Source organism: Mytilus edulis, chromosome 3 (assembly GCF_963676685.1).
Source record: "Mytilus edulis chromosome 3, xbMytEdul2.2, whole genome shotgun sequence".
Lineage (NCBI taxonomy): Eukaryota > Metazoa > Mollusca > Bivalvia > Mytilida > Mytilidae > Mytilus > Mytilus edulis.
In genome coordinates this window covers 43163212-43184575 of record NC_092346.1, presented here as the reverse complement: position 1 = coordinate 43184575, position 21364 = coordinate 43163212, and the positions used below count along the sequence as shown (strand labels likewise).

The 21364-nt window shown below is 31.6% G+C and overlaps 1 protein-coding gene across 1 annotated transcript; it reads left to right on the top strand.

Annotated features, from left to right (window-relative positions):
* The first annotated feature begins 3559 nt into the window (after window positions 1-3559).
* On the top strand, window positions 3560-10706 carry LOC139516577 (probable basic-leucine zipper transcription factor E). Its single transcript, XM_071306756.1, has 4 exons — window positions 3560-4528; window positions 4920-4995; window positions 8090-8172; window positions 10351-10706. Exons 1-2 carry the CDS (start codon window positions 3667-3669, stop codon window positions 4961-4963), a joined length of 906 nt encoding a protein of 301 aa, XP_071162857.1. The 5' UTR covers window positions 3560-3666; the 3' UTR covers window positions 4964-4995; window positions 8090-8172; window positions 10351-10706.
* Window positions 10707-21364: the final 10658 nt, after the last annotated feature.

The following is a 21364-nucleotide window of genomic DNA, read 5'->3' as shown; positions in this document are numbered from 1 at the left end:
AGTATTTTTGCACATGATTTTACATTTTCCTCTATAATTTGGCCAATAAAATGTAAACTCACTATTTACCGAATGTGAGAGACCAGCAATCCGATGGTAGTCAAGGTTGAAAATGAAATGCCATATTGGTGAAAAAGACCGCTTTATTGAGAATAAGAGGGTCCTCTTGATTACTCGTGTTACTTTAATCTTGATTTTTACCTGTCATTTACCATTTTTAGTTAACAAAATCATGAAATTATTGTAAAAAGGAATATCTTTTACATTTTAATAAAGTATTAACAAAAACCTGGGATTCTATTAGCATAATAGTCCCCGACAAAGGTACTTAATCAATCTCTATTTGTCACGTAAGAATTTTTAAGAAATCTAAATATTCTACATCTGTGATAATAGTAACCACAGTGTGGCTGACCTAAAAGGGGGGTTCCGGAGATTGGACCCTCATGTTAACGACCTATGCATTTGAATAGGAACATATAGTTGGACCCCAATCCCATTTTATCCTGGGCTGGGAAACCCTTTGACTTTCAGTAAAAGATTGAGAAACTATTCAAAATAAATATATTAAAATTCTATACACGAGTAAAAATGCTTACGTAACATGTTCTGGTTATATTTTAAATAACCAAACATGTATCATATGAAAAAAACAATTATTATAAAAAATGAATATGTTTTACAAACGATTTAATTAATTTATATCTTAAAACCAAATTGAACCCAAGTTTTTACAATGTATTTAATATCATATAAGTAAGTAAATAAGTATAATGACTTTATTTAATAGACAATAGACAATACTTTATTAATAAACCTCAGACACATAGGTGTACAAGAGGACATCATATATACACGTATACACATGTTTATACTCAATACATTCACACTAAACATAATAATGCTACATACATGGGAAAATATAGCAAATGTCAATTTACAAACTACCATAACTTTCAACTAAAAACCAACATAAATCACAAGTATCGTGTAAGAATTTTTAAAAATATTGCTAAGTTTTTGTAAAGTTCTACATGACAAAATGTTAAAAGCTGTTTCAATTTGTACTCCGTTGGATTTGCAGTATAATATTGTGGAATATATTTATTTCTAAGCAGTTTTATTTCCTGTTTTTGACATTTAAAAAGATAATGAAATTCATCTCCTATTCCATTTCCACAAAGATGACAAATTCGTGCATTTTTTGGAATTCCGGACCATCTTCCCGTTTCTACAGGAATTTTTAAATTTGAACATCTGAGTTTTGCCATATAAATCCTGTCACACAGCTTCAACTTTATCAAATAGGTTTCCAAACGAAATTCCTCTTTATAAAATGAATAAAATGCACCTCTTGAAGAGTTATTCATTTGTGAAAACCAATGTTGGATGAATTGATCATTCAGTTTTTGTGAAATAATGTTCTTTAATCCCAGTTTATCCAATGGAAGTTGATTTTGCCAAATAAAACTAATTCCATTTTCGTCAAATATGGATTTAACGTACGTAATCCATTTAAATTTTGCGGGGTTTTGAAAATGTAATTTGAGCATTAATTTATACATAATGGAAGATAACTTGTTATTTTCCGATAACAAGTTATTCCAAAACAACACCATTTTACGTTTAATAATGGTTTCCAAAGGGAATCTTCCGAGTTCCCCATACACCATATAATTTGGTGTACTGCTTCTTAATTTCAAAATGTTTTTGCAAAATTGAAGGTGTATTTTCTCAATGCTTTCTTTATTTTCAAATCCCCATACCTCTGAAGCATATAATAAAACAGGACTAACCAATGAGTCAAAAAGTTTTAGCTGCAAATCGACGGGAATACATATATTTTTTATTTTTCGGTATAGAGCATACAAAGACTTCTGTGCTTGAACAAGAAGTTTTTTTCGTGCTGTACAAAAGCTACCGTTGTAATTGAAAAGTACACCAAGGTAGCAGTAGGAATCAACTATTTCAATTTTTTCACCATATATCATAAAATTCTGATTTCTTTTTACTTTCCTTTTACTAAAAATCACTGCTTTGGTTTTGCTTGTGTTAATCTTAAGCTTCCATTTTTTACAATATTCTTCAAAACATACAAGGGTTTTTTGTAATTCTTCTGCACTTTCAGACAATAGCGCAGTATCATCTGCGTACAGTATAATAAACAATTTAACATACATTTCTAATGATTCCAAGCACAGCTTTGAAATATTATTTAGACTTTCTATATTATTTTCCACAAAATAACTTTCTAAATCATTTAGAAACAAAGAAAATAAAAAAGGTGATAGATTTTCACCTTGTTTTACTCCTGTATGAGATATAAAAAATTCGGAAAATTCATTTCCTTTCTTGACACATGTTTTTATATTTTGATACATATTATATATCACATTAAATAGTTTACCTTTAATGTTTGATTTTTGCATTTTTTGCCACAATCCTGACCTCCATACAGTGTCAAAAGCGCTTTTAAAGTCTATAAAAGTGCAAAATAGCTTCTTACCAAATGAAAAATATATAGTAATTAACGAATACAATACAAATATATTGTCAACAGTAGAGAATCCTCTACGAAAACCTGCTTATGACTTTGAAATCAGGTCTACGTGATCTGCATAATTATTTAACCTGTAATTCAACATAGCAGAAAAAGTTTTACTAAAGCATGAATTCAAAGTGATTCCTCTGTACATTTCGGGATCAGATCTTGATCCTTTATTTTTAAATATAGTAATCATGATTCCATTAGACCAACTGTCTGGAACAATTCCAGTATCTAAAATCAAATTGAATAGCTTAACATAAATTGGCATTAAATCGTCAATTGTATTCTTTATATACTCATTTAAAATTTCATCACTACCTGAAGCTTTGCCATTTTTTAAGTTTGAAACAACTTTTTTAATTTAAAGAGGGTGACTCAATAAGCTTTCGCTGATCTACCTTGAGGCCCTTATTCAGAACAAACAGTACAAATATTACAAAGTTTACAATTTTTAACATATGTTGATGCAATATTCATGCTAACTATAAATTGTCTGTAGAACAAGAGAAAAATAAATTCATAATATTCACTATATATATACATGAAATACAAAATCATGTAAGTATCTGAAACAAGTGAATTACATGTAAGTGTCAACATGCTATTCCTTGAGGACCGCTAATCTTTAATGAAGTTTAGTCAAATTATCAAGTATTGGACAAACGTCGAACGTAAAGTTGAAAACTAAAGAGTTTTTTTTACACTGTGCGCCCTAGCAAGACGTTCGCAGCTGGTCATTAGTGATAGTTATAATAAAAGTTGTGTTTGTTTGCTATTTTTGAAGTATTCTGTACATGTTTTCCTAAATGTGTAAAAAAAATGTTGATTAAACACCACGGTTTTTATTAAGGTTACAGTTTAGATGAAAACATTTAATAAAGCAATTTGGATAGTTGAGCCTATTGAGGAGAACTATTTCCAATCTATAAATGCCATTATGGCTCTTTTAAAAAACTCTTGATGCTGGTGCGTCCAGAACATATTCCAGTTTATACAAATCAGTGAATCGAGCACATCCACGAGGTACGCCATTTTCATGCAGACACGGGAAAGAAACAAAGGGTTTTAAATTAACCTTAACTGCAGTAAATTGTTAAGCTCCCTGGTTTGCCTCAATCATGTCATATATAGATTCTTTTGGTATCAATGACAATATCACAACTGATTCCAAATCTTGCTCAAGTGATGATTTATTTGACGGCATTTTAGGCGATTTCACCCTTGTGAACGACGGAACACGTGAAAGTACATCAGACGAACAATTAATTACACATTTGACAGGCTCATTACACCACTCAGAACCGAACACAACGAAACATTCTGTACAATACTTAAAATCAGAAACTACATGTATGTCAAAAAATGCAATTCTTGCACGAGAAAATCGACAAAAGAAGAAGGAATATGTCACAAATTTGGAAGCAAGTGTTGAAAAATTGCATGTCCAAAATTCCAACTTGATGTCAAAGATGGGGACAATGGAATCAGAAATGTCAGATTTAGTGGCTGAGGTTGAATATCTCAAAGGTGTAATTGCTAATCAGAGCACTCTTTCAAAACTAATTGGATCAGTTTGTTCCACCCCTGGTGTTCGGTTTTATTCCTCATTTAATGTTAACAATAATTGTCCCACAAATGTAAGCAAGGATGAAAATGACAATACAAATCTAAGAAAACGTAAAAGTTCAGTTTTTGATGGGTCCCGTGAAAATCAGGAAAACGTAGAATCTCCTACTGTGAAGAAAGTTGTACGAAGATCAACAAGAAATATAAGTTGTAGTATTAGTGTTAGCAATTCTGAAACGCAGGAAAAAACATCAAAAGAAAACACTGAAAATCAGGAAAATAAAACAATTATCAACTCTGAAAATCTAATGAATGGAATTTGCCTTCATGTTGCGGGAGATGCAGTGTCATTAGAGTTCTGTGCGACCTGTTCAAAAATGGCTACAAACACAAAGAAAGCAGCAAATGTGTCAGGTGATCACACTTATGGTAGAATAACTGATCCCAATTAATGCAGCAATTTGGTCTGTTTCAGTTTCTGTTTTTTATTTCATTACTTTTTTGACTTCAGTGCTGGAATATTATTACGATCTTTATGCACAAATTATGTTATATTAACATAAAATGTACTTTAATGTTGACAGTGTATGTAATTTCTCTTGTGAAAATGAACATTTATATGTAAATAAGTTAACATATTGATTTTTGAATGATATGGATCAGTCCATTTTATGTAAATAAGAAATGTAACATGTATATTTTGTTGTACATACGTGTACATGTCTTTGATAGATGACATACATTGTACATTGTACATGTTGCACCTTTAAGAATTTAAGTTAAACAATTTGTTTTGCATTTACAGCTTCACATGTACTGAGAGAAAAAGTTCGGAAAAGAAAGAAATGAATTTCTCAAAACGGTGGAGTATTAATCAAATGGTCTGTGTCATTTAATTTTATTTTCAGTGTTTTTAGATTTTATGCTTTTATTTTTTAAAAACAGGGTATATATACTATTTACAATGTATAGACATGATAGATATTGTTACTGGGATATCATAATTGGGAAGACCATTTTGCAATTGAAAATTTTATTGACTGATATTCAAGTGTGTCTAATCCTTCTGTAAACATTTTTTTTTCTTTTTGACATCTGATCTGAAAAAAAATGGTGTCTGTGTTTCTGTTCTCCTTTCTTACCAAAAACTAATTTGAACTTGATACAAAATGCCATCCAGCGTTGTAGATATTGTAGATATCTTTTTTTTCTGATGTATCGACTTTTGTCATGATTGTCCCTTAAATTTTCCTATACTGACCTGTATAAAATTACATGTAAGAGATAATCTAGGAATAGTGGTTTCAACTGTTTAACTTAAACTCCCTGTACAAATTGTAGTAAAGTGTATAAAAAAAATATTATGAGAATATTATATATTTAGAGTGGAGTGCTCATTTTCGCCGTATCTTTCCATGTTTTCTACAGTTTATGTTCAGGTCTATATGTTTTTGAAGTATACTAATATTTCTATATGAAGATTACTTCAAATGCAAAATATTCTTAAGCTTGAAAACGTGTTTGTTTGAAAATAATCATCTGAAAAGTTAGATTTAAGGATGTTTGAAATTGCCTGATGTTTTGTCAATGGGGGACACATATTCGCCGTTTTTATATTTCTATTTAAACCCAAATAACTGCAGCTTTAAACAATATTTTTCAAATCAACTTCATTATAGATAGCAATAGCAGACATTTTAAAGTTGTACAGAACTGAAATTTAGGGCAATCAGTAAAAAATTTACTAAGAAATACTTTTTTTAAATTGTGTTTTTTATTCAGGAAAATGGCTGAAAATTGTTGTCCGTTTTTCAGTCCTTTGTGGTAAGTGCCGCAATTTTGTCGTAGTTTAAAAAATAACCATATTTGTTATAAAAATCTAAGTCACCGGCATATTTCTTCCATTTCAGTCATCTTTTGAAGTATTTACACCTCAAAATAGTAAAACGGCGAAATTGTGTCCCCGGCGAATATGCACACCCCACTCTATATCATATTATCTTTCTGTTTCTTGCCTCCTTTCAGAAAAAAAGAGGTTAGGTACATGTAGATATAGGTTTTAAAATACTTTTATTTGGAAAAATATTTTTTAAGTTGTCTCATTGGCACTCATACCATATCTTCCTATATCTACATACTAGCTAGTTACTTTTCTTACATGTCTTATACCCTAACAAACTATTCCTAAGTCCATGAATGGGGGTGACAGAAGTTATATTTTGCTGTGCTCAGCATAGCCCTTTGTAATAGATTATAATTATGAACTCTGATTGCAGGATATATTTTTGTAATGACCTCACAGTTTTAATCGTTTACTCTTATCATGCTTATAATTTCAAATGTTTTTTTTACATATATGAATAAGGAAAGTAAAAAAAAATGAAAGGACACTTCCAACAGTGCCGAGAAGCAAATAAAAGGGGTTGCACATTGTACAATTTAACTCTCCTTCCAAAAAAATGCATTTTATTTGTTCAGTCAGAACTGGCATTGATAAAAAAAAACTTCTTCAAACTGCAAGAAAAATTTGACATAAACATTAAAATAAAAGCATTTCAACAATAGAAAATAACAACCATAACCAGACCAAGATAAGACCAGATTAATGGAAGTCAGTTGTACAACTTCCATGATAGAATGTGGCAGTACATGTAAAAATGTATCTGGAGTCTGGACTATAATTGATTGATTAATTTTTAAATAGCTGATCAATGAAAAAATGTTCCAGACTATTTCAAACCAGAAATTTATGTGCAAGTTTAAATCCGGAAGTCCTGTTTGACTTGTAAGCAAAATTGCTGGCATTTTAAGCTTGGTTGAAAGTACTTATGTTGGGATGAATTTTTGTAAAAGATTTTATGTCTGGAGAATTTAAGAAATGATATTAGGTGCATGGAGACAGGACAATATTTTTAAGCTCTCTCTCTTTTTTTCAAAGTCCGTTAATATTTTGTTTTCTGTTATATTCCATTTTTTTCGCGTTTCTGTATACTATGAACATAAGTTTCTATATTATGAATATGAAAGTGTATTTAATTTTCTATTAACTATTAATTCTAAGTTTCTTCTCCATGGCCATCACTGCTATATTATATAGACAGTCTCTATATATTATAGTAGTATATTAATCATAGTATACATGCAGATAAAGGCGAAAATAATTGTCTTGTCCCTGTCCGAGTACTTATGAAAATTATGTGCAAGTTTAAACCGAGGTATAATAGTAGGTTCTTAAGATCTAAAAACCATGATATGAACAACGCCCTGATTGGCTAATTTATTTTTTACTTTTGTTATCTATCATACGATTGGTTCTCAATGTTAAAAAAAGTCATATCTGACTTAAAAGTCGGTTTGAATACGGAATCAATATCCGGATGCCTTTATTTTCGTTTTTCTCCCAAAATAACCCAAACTGAATAGTCAGTAGAATGGATAACAAATGCGACTATGCAGGGTACCTATGGGACACAGAAGCATGATGATTAATTTATTTTGGGAGGAAGAGAAGCGACACACAAAATGAGGTCTTCTCGTTTAGTAGTATAGATATAACATGTTGTGTTTGTTCATCTTGTACAACCAGATCATGTCAGTCCACAATATTAATAAAAAAAAAAAAATCTTGGGTGGAAAATTTCCAAAACATGATGAAATAAAAATTGAAATATGACCAAAATGAAAACATAATTTCAAAGTACATTGGAAGTTCTAAGCTTGAACTTTATACATCATATCTGATAATAACAATGATTATACATAAAAATATTGGAATGCCCAACCTTACAGTACAGTATTTATTGAACACAAAAACAATCTCTTCCTTCTTACAGTTATAATGTGCAATGTGCAAGCCCATGTTACATTAGGGGCAAAATGAAAAGGCAAAAATGCCAAATATAAAAATCCTGCAAACAGAAAATTTACAAATTTTTAGACTAAAAATTAATATGATTTTTCTTGTTTTTATTTCAGTTGATGACCATAACTCAGGTGATTTGAGAAGCGATATCTTAAATAGAGAAGCGATTACATTATATATAAGATTGATACAAATGGTAGGTTTCAGTATATAGTGACAATTCTTTATATACATTTATGTAGATGTCCATAGTGTGTATATATTGGGGGGTAATTTTCAGTGATCATTAAAAAATATTTACTGATTGACTGTTAAAACCTTGATTCAAAAAGGAGTAGGTCTGGTAAGGGCCCATTTTGGCTTCAAATTTCAGGTTTATCTGATGAAAGATTTTGTACACTTTTTAAACACTTGAGTGTCTACTTCCGTCGATTCAATTAGTTTGTAAGAAAGATTTGAACTGATTTAGTCATTTCAGACGCTCATATTCAAGCTTAAATATGAAAAATCTATCAAATATGCCTTAAAACATGTAATATGCCACTTTTCAGATGGTTTTTGTCAAAAATGAAAGTGGTCACATCCGTGTTCACCCTCAATCTTTATATATGTTATGTGTTATCATCAAATACAACTTAAAAGTTAGATTTAAATATTAAGAATGATCAGAGATGCGGTCACTTCTATTTAAGACGAAAATCGTCCCAAATTTAACGCAAATGCTAAAATTGTGAAGATTTTGGTAATTTAGCATGTCTTAATGATGCTCGTACCCGATATATATGCATTGTATTGTCAAAAACAGCCCATATGTATGTAATAGAAGTATTCTACTTTCCAATAAATTGCTAAAAGTTTACATTTTAACAATTTTGTAAAACAGCTATATTTTGGGACAAAAAAGGGGTCTTACTGAACCTACTCCTTTATGTTACAGTCTACATGTAATAGCAATTCTTTCAATTCTTATTTTTATAACAGTTTAAATGACCAATGAATTAATTTTATATTACGATGTTTATGAATGAGAATGTTTATGATCATGACCATTGAAACAGCTTTATTTTAGCTTTTGATCAGTATTATATTATTGAATGAAACTAAATTGCAAATAAATGCCTAGAAATTTTTATTTTACTTGTAAGAGAACATACCAAAAATCTATTTAACAAAAAAGTTAAGTTTACTTTTACTGCAGTAAACAGTTTAATTATATAAATATAATGCAGATTAATATTAAAAATTATACCTTATGTTGAATGAGGACAGTGGCAGATCCTGCCATTTTCAGAAGGGGGAGTTTCAAACACCCCCCCCCCCCCCCCCAAAAAAAAAATGGGGGTTCTAATCCACAGAATCCTGCCCCTGGATCCGCCTCTGGATGAAGCCTCATGAATGCCATAATAATTTTTAAAGAACAAGGCCACATTAATTCAATGCATTTTTACCAAATTTTGAAAAGATGAAAATTTCTGAGGTACTGGAAGGCCTTGTTTGTCCTTTCGGAATATTTGCCAAAAAGTGAGACATGTTTATAGATAGAATTTATGATTTTTTTGGATTTTTTTTTATAAACAGTAAAGGCTTGAAATTTTTCTTAATATTAAAAATTTATCATTTAGTGAAAATGAGATTGTATCATGATTGTTTTATGCAGCTCCTTTAAAGGAGCAATGCCTAGTTGATGAAACATGCATTAATATTTTGAACACATCTTTTAAAAATTAATTATCTTGTATGTTTAAGCAATTGTACTACCGGTATAATGCTTTAAATTTAAAGAACAGGCCATGTCCTTCAAAAAAGTTCTAGGTGAAACACTAGCAGTAGATCAAATTGTTGTAGACAAATATTACTGTAAATTCAGAAAATATTGTGTGCATTTATAATTGCGATTTTGATTATTTTAGACTTTCATGCAATATTGAGAAAGATCCTGTTCAACTCAAAAATATTTCTAATGCGAGTTTAAGTTAATGTGATTACATTGTATAACCATTTCACATTTTTTCGCAATAATAAAACTATTGCATTAATTTCTGCATTTACAGTATTCAATATAGAATGAAACAATTTATCAAATAGTGAAATAATCCTGTAATTTTTAGTATTTTATGTATTGTGAAGAACATCAATTGTACAAATGTAGTTGGTCTGAAATGTGACTTTACCATTACATGTATTTATTTTCATGTTGTTTTTTCAATGTATGGTAAATTTTTCTCATGAATTGTAATTAAAGAAATGAATTGAATCCCAAAAGAGACTTATTGTTGAGCATTTAAATGTATATTAATTTTTTTGTGAACATTACAATAGGAAGTTTATCTGAATTTGAACTTTTAATAGTTGTTAGTTTGTATTTTTTTCATAGTTTGGGGAGTAGTGGCAAAAGCATTAATGCCATCTTCCTGGAGTATTAACAGTGGCAGAGACCTCCATAACACCTGCCTGGAGGTCAAACAGTGGCAGAGACCTCCATAACACCCGCCTGGAGGTCAAACAGTGGCAGAGACCTCCATAACACCCGCCTGGAGGTCAAACAGTGGCAGAGACCTCCATAACACCCACCTGGAGGTCAAACAGTGGCAGAGGCCTTCAGAACAACTGTCTGGAGAAAGAAACTAGCTGTTTAACAGAATTTATTTGAAAATATATTTAACACAAAAAACAATAGAGTAAATGTTCTACCGTTGTAGATAATAAGATTGAAAACTTATTGTGAATTAATATGGGATTGAGTGTTTATATTTAAGTATAAGAATTGCAAGTGGAACAAAAACAGAACAAATGAATTTAAAGAAACAGCACACACAAATAAAATTTTGAATCAAATCATTAAAAAGCTGTGTGAATGACAAACAACTAAATTGTATTATAGTCCTGTCTTTTGCGTGTTTTACCCTTGTTCGTCTGTACGTAAATATCAACGTTGGTTTCTGTTTTCACAGATCAAGTTTGAATTTTGGTGGTGTCTCTTCTAGAGTTATGCCCCTTTACAAATTGAAAAATTGCTGAATTCATTTTTCATTCTCTAACTTTAGTTTCCCTCAACCAAATGTGAAACTTATACACAATGCTTTTTAACACCAAATACAGAACAAGTTTTAATTTTGGGGGTGTCACTTTAACAGTTCTAGAGTTATGCCCCTTTACAAATGGAAAAATTGCTGAATTTTTTGTTTCCGTTATACAAATTATTACCATGAAAGTCAAATCAAGTATAAATTTTGATAGCGTCCCTTTTACCGTTCTTCAGTTATGTCCCTTTATAACTTTATATGATATGCAAGCGGGGGTATCATCTGTGTCAATGGATTCCCTATTTATTTTTTATAAGTTTCTTTTTGTATCTTTCCTCTGAAAACAAATATTAAATCAGGGCAGTTATTTTTACAATCATGGGTTTTGTAGTTGCTGATTGAAGCCCAATGAAAGATTGGGAAACACTGTGTGTAACACATCTGTTCATTATATATGAACTTCAGAGTTAAGATGGTTCCAAGATGCTGTAAACTCACAGTAAATTCAGGTATTTTTTTATATAGTGAAATCTTTGGAGGCATTCCTCTTACCCTTTTTAGCTCACCTGGCCCAAAGAGCAAGATGAGCTTTCCTCCTCACTTGGCATCTGTCTGCGTCTATGAAAATCTTCTTGTCTGAAATCATTGGGCCTTGGCCACAATCATTATTGAGGAATCTAGTTAAAAAAATCTAGTGACCGTCAAGTGAACTATTTTAGCCATAGATGATGAGGTATAAGTGCCAATGAGACAACTCTCCATTCAAGTCACAATTTATAAAAGTAAACCATTATATTTCAAAGTACGGTCTTCAACACATGTCTGCAATGATGATTTGCAGATATGGTCACTCAGTCAGGGGTACTACTTGTACAAGTTCTTTTTATTTACTTGAAGTAAATATTAATATACATGTACATATATAAGTATTTGTAATATACTTTTAAAAGTGCATTTTATTTACTTGTATAGATAAATTATTTTAATGGCTTAGTTATGTCCCTTAGACAACCAGTTTTTTTTTTAACTTAAATACAAGTAAAAAAAGTCATACTATCTTTTCTTGAATTTCTCAGGACTTGTTTGCTTTAATAGAATTTTTAATTAACTGTCCTTTGCAGGTGTATTTACTAATCATTCAAGTGTAATTCAAGGACAATGAAAATCTCATTTGAATTACCAGTGCTGAGATGAAAAGTTGAACTATAATGAATGAGTATGTGCTGACCAGAGAGAAATTGTTTAAGGCATGTTTTTACTTCCCAAAAACTTGTCAACAAATAAAACTTGTACTTTAATTTTTTTTAGAAAATTGAGGGCAGATTATTCAAATTTTATAAAGAAAATATGTATATAACAAATTTACTTATATATGTAGATGTATAAAATTATTTGCCTCTTCAAGTAAATAAAAAGAACTTGTACAAGTAGTACCCCTGACTGAGTGACCGTATATGCAAACCATCATTGCAGAGCTAAAAGATAATATAGGGATAATATGCAAGATTTGTCCATTATCTTTAAAACTGCGTTAGAAAGTTCAAATCTGAAGGAGCAGAAATGTTTAGAATGTTGTGATCTACCTACTGCATTAGCTATTATCTGTCAAATGAGACAATTTTCTACCAAAGACCAATTGACATCTTAGTTAACATCTTTATTTTACTGTACAGCCTTCAAAAATGAACGAAACCCATACAGCATAGCAAGCTACAAAAGGCCCAAAATGACAAATTTAAAACTATTCAAACAAGAAAAACTAACTGCTTAATTTATGTGGGAGTCAATAAAAAAATATGATATTCAGCAACAAACAACAACCTTTGAATTTCAAGCTCTTAACCTAGGACATGTATAAACATAATTTGGCGGAGTAAAACCTGTTTGCAGGCGCCTAACCCTCTGTTAATCTGGAACAGTGATGTAACCGCACAACATAGAACAAACTATGAATATCACTGTTAGAAAGGCTACATGCACATCCTGGGGTGCCTTGGTCCTTTTGTGGAAAATTTTTGGTTGATTATTTTAATAGGGAATCAATGAAGCATGACTGTTTTGGACCACTCTTATGGTAGTCAGTGCTACCCCCTTATAAAAAGTTATGGATCCACCATTGATATATGTCTGTCAGACTGGTTTCACCTTTGCCTGATTAAATTTTCATAGTTAATCCTTAGTTCTATGTTGTCTGATCTTTTTATACGACAGCAAAAATTAAAAATATTTTGGTCATATATTGGTGTAACGCTGGTGTTGGCATCGTCTTCATCATCGTCCCAAGACATTTGGTTTTTGCACTTTAATACTTGTCTTTAGTATAAGTAAAAAGAAATCTATGAAATTTTTACACAAGGTTTATGACCTCAAAAGGAAGGTTGGGATTGGTTTGGGGAGTTTGGGTCCAAAATTAAACTTTGTTTGATTTCGTTTGTGACGAGTGAACCAACACCTTTTAACGGAAAAGCTGTTTGATTTCATCAAAAATTTAATTATTGGGGGTCTTTGATATGCCAAATCTAACGGTGTATTTAGATTTTATTTTTTTGGTCCGGTTTTCAAATTGGTCTACATTAAGGTCCAAAGATTTCAAAATTAAACTTAATTTGATTTTAACAAAAATTGAATCTTTGGGGTTCTTTGATATGCTAAACCCAAACATGTACTTAGATTTTTGATTGTGGGCCCAGTTTTCAAGTTAGTCCAAATCTGGGTCAACTATTAAACTTTGTTTGATTTCAACAAAAGTTGAATATATGGGGTTCTTCAATATGCTGAGTCTTACCATGTATTCAGATTTTCAAATTGGTCCACATTGAGGTCTTAAGGGTCCATAATTGAAAATTATTTGATTTCATCAAAAATTGAATTCTTGGGTTTCTTTGATATGCTGAATCCAACCATGTGCGGTATTTAGATTTTGGATATCTGACCATAAAAGGTAAATGTCCAATTCAAAAATTTTTAGTTCAAGTTCTTAGACCACATTTATTCTGTGTCAGAAACCTAGGTTGTGTCAACTATTTAATCACAATCAAAATTCAGAGCTGTATCAAGCTTCAGAATGTTGTGTCCATACTTGCCCCAACTGTTCAGGGTTAGACCTCTGTGGTCGTATAAAGCTGCGCCCTGTGGAGCATCTGGTTGTTTAATGCAATGAGAATAAGCTGAAACATATTTTGTATAGAAGGTTGTGTGTTGTACATTGTATATTACCGTCTGACGGGGTTCATCTGAAATTGACTTGAATGGTTCATTGGTCATTGTCATGTTTTAATGTTCAAGTTTGTTTCTTATAAATACCATAAGCAACAACTAAAATTTATTTGGTGTATGAAATGAATCGATAAGACGGTGAACGTGTCCATCTAAATAAGGTCATTAGACAGTAACTGCAGTTACATGGATCATTGATGATATCGAGTAAATATGTATTACACTTTTATCTGAAAGACTTTGTTGCTTTGTGTAATTTCAAATGCACTTAAGGGTCCTGATGAAGGTCGTACTCTCCCAGATAGATACTTGCGTCTGTATTTCAAACCTTCTCAGAAACCATCAAGATGTACTGCAGCATAAGTTTATCAAATACGATTAAGACCACATAACGTGCGTATATTTCATTCCCTAGTGGTTCATTCATCAATTCCGATACTAGGTGCTTGTTTTGACAATTGTCACTTCCGTTATTGGTCGAGTTTAGCATTTTTGATTTGACGTCAATTGGGGAAAAGTTTATGCATGTTCAGGACGACGACAAATTAGCAATAATTACGATAACAAGGTCCCGTCATAGTGGGTTCGACCAGGAGAAATTGTAGGAAATTAAGGCTACCACTTGAAAAAGAGGGTTAATTTGATACAGGTGTTTACATAGAAATGCTTGTAATTCTAAAAAGTATAACCTAAGACGGAGCAAGGAAATTGAGGTTTGCACATGGGAGCTCCATTCAATTGTGATAATGATTTCGATGTCATTGCGAAATTAAAGTTAACCCAAGCCAGTCATCTTTAGGGGAGTATCAACAGGCTTGTCAGCAACATTAAATTAGCCGAACATCCTCGAAATTGCCATTCTACTCCTTCCAATGACGGATCCAGCAATGTTCATAAATGGGGGCCTACTGACTGCCTCACGGGGGAACCGCTCAGGTCAGGCTTCAGTGATTCCCTATATACTCTACCAAATTTTCACCAGAAAGGGTGTGGGAGGAGGCAGGTCCTCTTAATCCGCCTCTGTCTTTTTATACCGATATTATTTTGTTGGATAAACCGGAGGTAGTTGTGTTATCAAGGGCGGATCCAGCCGTTTTTAAGGGTGAAGGTTTCCATACCATATGCCCCTTCGATTAAAAGCATTGGTCGTCAAAAAGGGGGGTTCTAACTCCATGTAAGTTTTTAAGTAGATTAATTTAAAAGGTTACAGATTGAAACAGAAATCATTGCTTGGGCGTAATAAAACGGACCAGAGACGGTGAAAGGGGGGTGTCAGAGAATCTGGGCACCCCTTTTCTGGAAAATCTTGGTTGATTATATATAGGGAATCGCTGTAACTTGACCGGAGCGGGCCCTCTCTCAGGCAGTCAGTGGGCCCCCACTTATGAAAATTTCTGAAACCGCCATTGCGGATTACATTCTAGTCAACAAAAGAAACGATAGAAGACATTTGCATTTTCCACATGCATGTAATTACAAAAATTGTAGTTTAACCTAAAAGTTCAAAAATCGATACAAGTACTTAAAACTGAAAATCTTGACATGGTCTGCTTAAAATTTTGAATGCCTCCACAGACATTTGACTTAATTCTCACTTAAGAAATTCAGTGCTGACCATCATTTTCCGCAAATAAATTTGACCCCACGTGTGCAATAACATGATATTTATGAACTTTCCAATTCGGTCAGATTCTTTTAATCATATACAGCATTCTCTTTGCAAATGAATGTTTTTCATTTGCTAATTTAAGTTTTCTAATTTATTATATTTTATGATAAATTTGAGTTCAAACTGGTGTATCGTTTCTTTTGTTGACTAGTATATATACCGCTTAAAAGTCATATAAATCTTGAACAAAATGATAAAAATTAATATTGGAGACCAAAAAGGGGGGGGGGGGGTTCGTATATCCTTTACACCCTAGATCCACCACTAAAAACACAATACTAACACACAGTGTGAGTTTGTTTGAAGGAAACATAATAAATATTTGTTGGTAGTGATCAAGATTAAATTAAAAAAATAAGAAATACGCTGAAAGTACTATGATTTCTAATGAAACAAAAACTCAACAGATACTAAATTATGTCACTTGAACTGTGGACTGTTTTCGATTTGTCAAACCTGCGGAAATATACTAGTTAAATATAGATTAATTTTCAACATACTATATTTAACTGTGATCAAAGATACTGCTCTGTACAATGTTATACTGAGATATAATAATCAGATGATGTACTCCCGAATGTGGACTTCACACTAAGACGATACTGGTGAAATGTACTGGTTATTGAAAAATGAAGAAAAAAAAAAGGAAAAAAATTATGTCAAGTTAAAAATGCTTGAACTTTGATATCATGACTATACTACATTGTATGAATGCTCCAACGAAATTTAAGTTCATATCATTCATCACCGTCAAATATCCATAAAACTAATGTGCGATTTAAGCATCAGTTTACATGAAATGCATGTCAGTTGGACTTCGTTGCAATGTTTGCCTGCAAATATTCCCCCTTTTACGAACCATTGATTTTAAAAGCATTTTGTTGTGTTATTTCATTTAAAGCCTTTTTACAGGTTGTACGTACGTGTCTTGCGGCAACGTGAACTACTGAATTTAAAGATAGACAATAATATTTATTAAATCATTTTGTAATTAGTATTTATTTCAAAAGCTTTTACTACACTCAACGTCAAGGGCATCATGATATGCAATTTCGATCCCATGATGTTTTTTTTACGAAAATTTGCACACATGCTATTTTTCACCTCAGCAATTCAAATATATATATAATAAAAAATATACTTGCATATACTCCTTGAAGAGATAAAAGGGGTCTGAATTTTAAACATTTACTAACAATTTCGTTTTTTTTTGTACAATTTAATCCTTTGGATAGACACCAAACTTTTTTTATTTTGATAGATTAACACAAGCTGTTTTTATGAAAATTTCCTTTACTTAAATATGCTCTTTAATATGTACAACAATTCTTTAGAAATAAATAATTTTCAATAAAAATGTACGTTATATATAGGGACATTTCCATTTCAATGAATAAAAATGTTAATATCTATATAAAGATTTGCATAGTGTTTTAAAAAATCCGCTTGTGTTTATCTGTAGAAATAAAAAAAAAATATAGTGAGAATCAGCGCCGATCAATTATTTTTAATGAGTTATATACCCCTTGGAAAAAAGTAATCATAACGGAATTGATTTGATATACTCTATAGCCTTCATTTCTCTCAAATATTTGTTAATTGTTTTACAGAAAAAAAAGTGTTCTATTTAGGCCGCATTTCTTTCTAACCAAAATTTTGTAAACGTTGTGTCGCGTTTGTTGCCGTTTTCTAAACGCTTCATGAGTAGAAACAAATACATCGTTTGCTAAGTCTTTAATGACCCTGTTTGAACTTTAAATAAAACATGCACATGTTGGTAATCAAACTTTTTTACAAACGTAGGAACAAATACTTCGTTTAATCAGGTTGAAGTTAGAAGCAAACGCAGCGTTTGTACTAACAAACGACAAACGAAAAACGACAAACTGCAGACACATTTTAAGCGTTTGCATAGTTTGTCAAAGTTTATGTAAACTTTGCAAACGTATGTTTCAAAGAAATGACCAAAACATGTGCGCGCTTAGCCGTTTGCATCGTTTGTGTTAGAAAGAAATGCACCCTCAGTTATTTCCCTGGCCTAAGGCTTGCACCTAGATAGTTAAAATACATGCAACTCGGGGGACAATACAACTCTGTTCTTTTATGTATTTCACAAATGAGGCATACAGAAGTAAACTGGTGGTCACAATGAATGTCGTTGACGGGACAGTTTAAACGCGTCATAAATCTGAGTTCAACCTAATACGTTCTTTCAAAATGCGCATGTGTTCCAACACAGAATAATGGCAGTGTGAATTGCAAATATTATTTGAAAATTGTTAAGTCGTCAAAATATATTTTGAAGTAGTACATTCAACTGCCTGACAATTTTGAAAAGCAGACCGAAAGATTATTCCAGTGAGGATAGTTTATCTGGCGTAAACACAAAATTAAATCCTGGTAATTGTAATGAGTTTATTTACAACCACTGGGTCGATGCCACTGCTGGTGGAGTTTTATTTCCCGAGGGTATCACCAGTCCAGTAGTCAGCACTTCTGTTATTAACTGTTTACAAAACTTTTGATTTTTTTGAAATAATAAGGCTTCTCTACCTCAGGTATAGATTACCTTAGCTGTATTTGGGCAAATTTTTAAAAAAATTTGGTCCTCAATGCTCTTCAACTTGTACTTTATTTGGCATTTTTAACTATTTAGATTCGAGCGTCACTGATGATTCTTTTGTAGACGAAACGCACGTCTGGCGTAAACACATAATTTAATCATGGAATCTATGATGAGTTTATTTATCGAGAAATCTTCCTTTATAGAAGACAATACATATTATATACTGACATACATTAACAGCCCAACACGCATTTTGTTGATTGCTTAAACCATGCCATAATATTGCTTATAATGCCTACCAATAGATATAGGAAGATTTGGTGTGAGTGCCAATGAGACAGCTCTCCATCCAAATAACAATTTAAAAAAAGGAAACCATTATAGGTCAATGTACGGCCTTCAACACGGAGCCTTGGCTTACACCGAACAACAAGCTACAATTTAAATATTTACATGTTTTCTAGAAGGTACAAGAAAAAAAGTAAATCCATAAATACTGAACTCCGAGAAAAAATCAAAACGGAGAGTCCCAAATCAAATGGCAAAATCAAGAGCCCAAACACATCAAACGAATTGATAACAACTGTTATATAATTCTTGACTTTGTACAGGCTGTTTCTTATGTAAAAAAATGGTGGAGTAAATCTGGTTTTGTAGATAGCTAATGCTCTCACTTTTATGACAGGCGCATCCAATTCCAACCGAAGACAAAATTATCTATTTCCAAACTTAGTATACATTTTTAGAATTTATTAATATTTCAGTGTTAATTTCTATTGTCCTTCCACATTTCTTTTAAAGTGCACTAAATATTATTTTTTGAAACAACAGGAAATAATCGTCCATGCCAATATCTATGATGTCTCAGAGGAGAAGAAAAGGGGAGAAGACTATTTTGGGTCAAAGTTTAAAAAGTCATACTTCAATACTAATCTCGAATACTAGTCTTTAATGCATTTGTTTCTTACGGAGGATTCGTCCGCATTAAACAGCTCAAACCATTATACCACCTATAACACATGTGCAGTTTTGTGACATTTATTCGCGTTTTTAAATTATTTTAATAAATGTTCTTAAATGGAAAAACATCTAAATAAAAAAACCTTTAAGTTATGACATAGATAATTTAGAAAGATCCATGACTGATGACCAACCTGAAATAATGAATAAAAGAAGAAATCTCCCACAGCTTACTATTTCCTCTGTCAAACATCAATACGCAAAAGACTATTAAAGGTATTCGGGCAATTTCGGCGGATTTAATGTTATAACAAAATGATTAAACCACTTCTTATCATAGTGCCACTTTGATCTTGAAAATAGACAAAAAGTACTGTGCTTTACTTCTTTAACAACAATTTGTAGATTTTATAAGTCGGTGCGTTTGTGTGCTGTCTTTGACGTATGCCCCTCATCTTCTTTCGTTCATAACTCGATTGACTATTGAACTTACTGAAAGTTTGTAAAAGTCCCATTTTATGATATGTGTTGATTTATTGTTTATTAATATGAATTATTGATAAGATAGAAGATGCAATGTATCATGTAAAATTATGTCATATTGATAACAGTTTATATCAGTTGTACTTTCGAGCAGAGATTTGATATGACTCATGATTTACGCAGAGAGCATCCAACTTTTACGTGCGTTCAATCTGACATGGACTATATCGATATCGGGTTTGATCAAATTGGGTCGAAATCTGTTTGTTTGCTTTCTTTTGGTTTATCCTGCATAAAGGAATGTTTCGGTTCAACAACAATAGGACAGTAACCAACAAAATAATGTTATCAAAATCAAAAGCTATCACATGTCATTGTATGATATATAATGAACTTGCCAGCAACCTCTACTTTTGACATGTTTTTAAAATCCGAACCGCCCACCCCCCCTTATTTTCTCTCTCATCACTTGCTAGCTTCTCTTTTCTCTCTGGACCCTTAATTTTGGATATGAGGATGAAAATATCACGTTAACCGTGCTTGCCTATACACGAGTTTCTTTTATGAGAAATTATTAATTGATGGTCAAATAACAGTTATCACCACAAAATTTTGAGAGTTTAAGTCAGTTTCAGTTTGTTTTAATTTGTATTTGAAATTAACATTTAGATACAACCTTAAGTTAAAGTGTTAAAGACATCATTTACCTTGTCAAACTAAATAGATTTTAGGAGACTTCAAAAACATTAGGTGTAGCCAAATTTTAAAGGTATTTTTCTTCATCTCCACCCGTATAACTGATTGATGGACATATTGTTTTTAACAGTTAACCAAAATAATCCCTCCCCTCTGTTTTCAAAATAAATCATCTATAAAAAATCGAAAAAACATGAAAATTGGGTTCAATTCAAAACAGCTGCTGTGGTCCGACCATCCATGAAAAATACTAGTTGAAGTGCTTCAGCTAATTTTTGAAAATAGATACTCTGCGGAATCTTAGCTTCTCAATAATAACTATATTAATCAATTCATGTTTTTGTTTTTTACCAGATTTTGTACGTTATAAAGTATTGATATTTATATTTTATTACTATTTAATTCATTTTGTTATTTCCAACTTATCATGTACAGTAATCATAATAAATGAACCCAGTACAATTTACTGATAATCATAATAACTATAGCTTTAAGAAATATTTTATATATCCTTTTATAACTTTAATCCAATCCAGGATTCCCTCAGTAAATAAAAATCTGGATATACCAAGTTTCACTTATAAATATTAACTGGACTTCATTTAGTAATTTTTTTTGAAATTTTTAAGTTTTACTTGTACGTATTGGACTTCGTATGAGGATCGTGTATCCTCACGAATTTCAATTTGCACTGTTGTATATACGTAAAAAGAAGTACGAAACAATACGACATACAATGAGTTGAGTAGTATTCATCAGGCGTAAGAACAAAAAA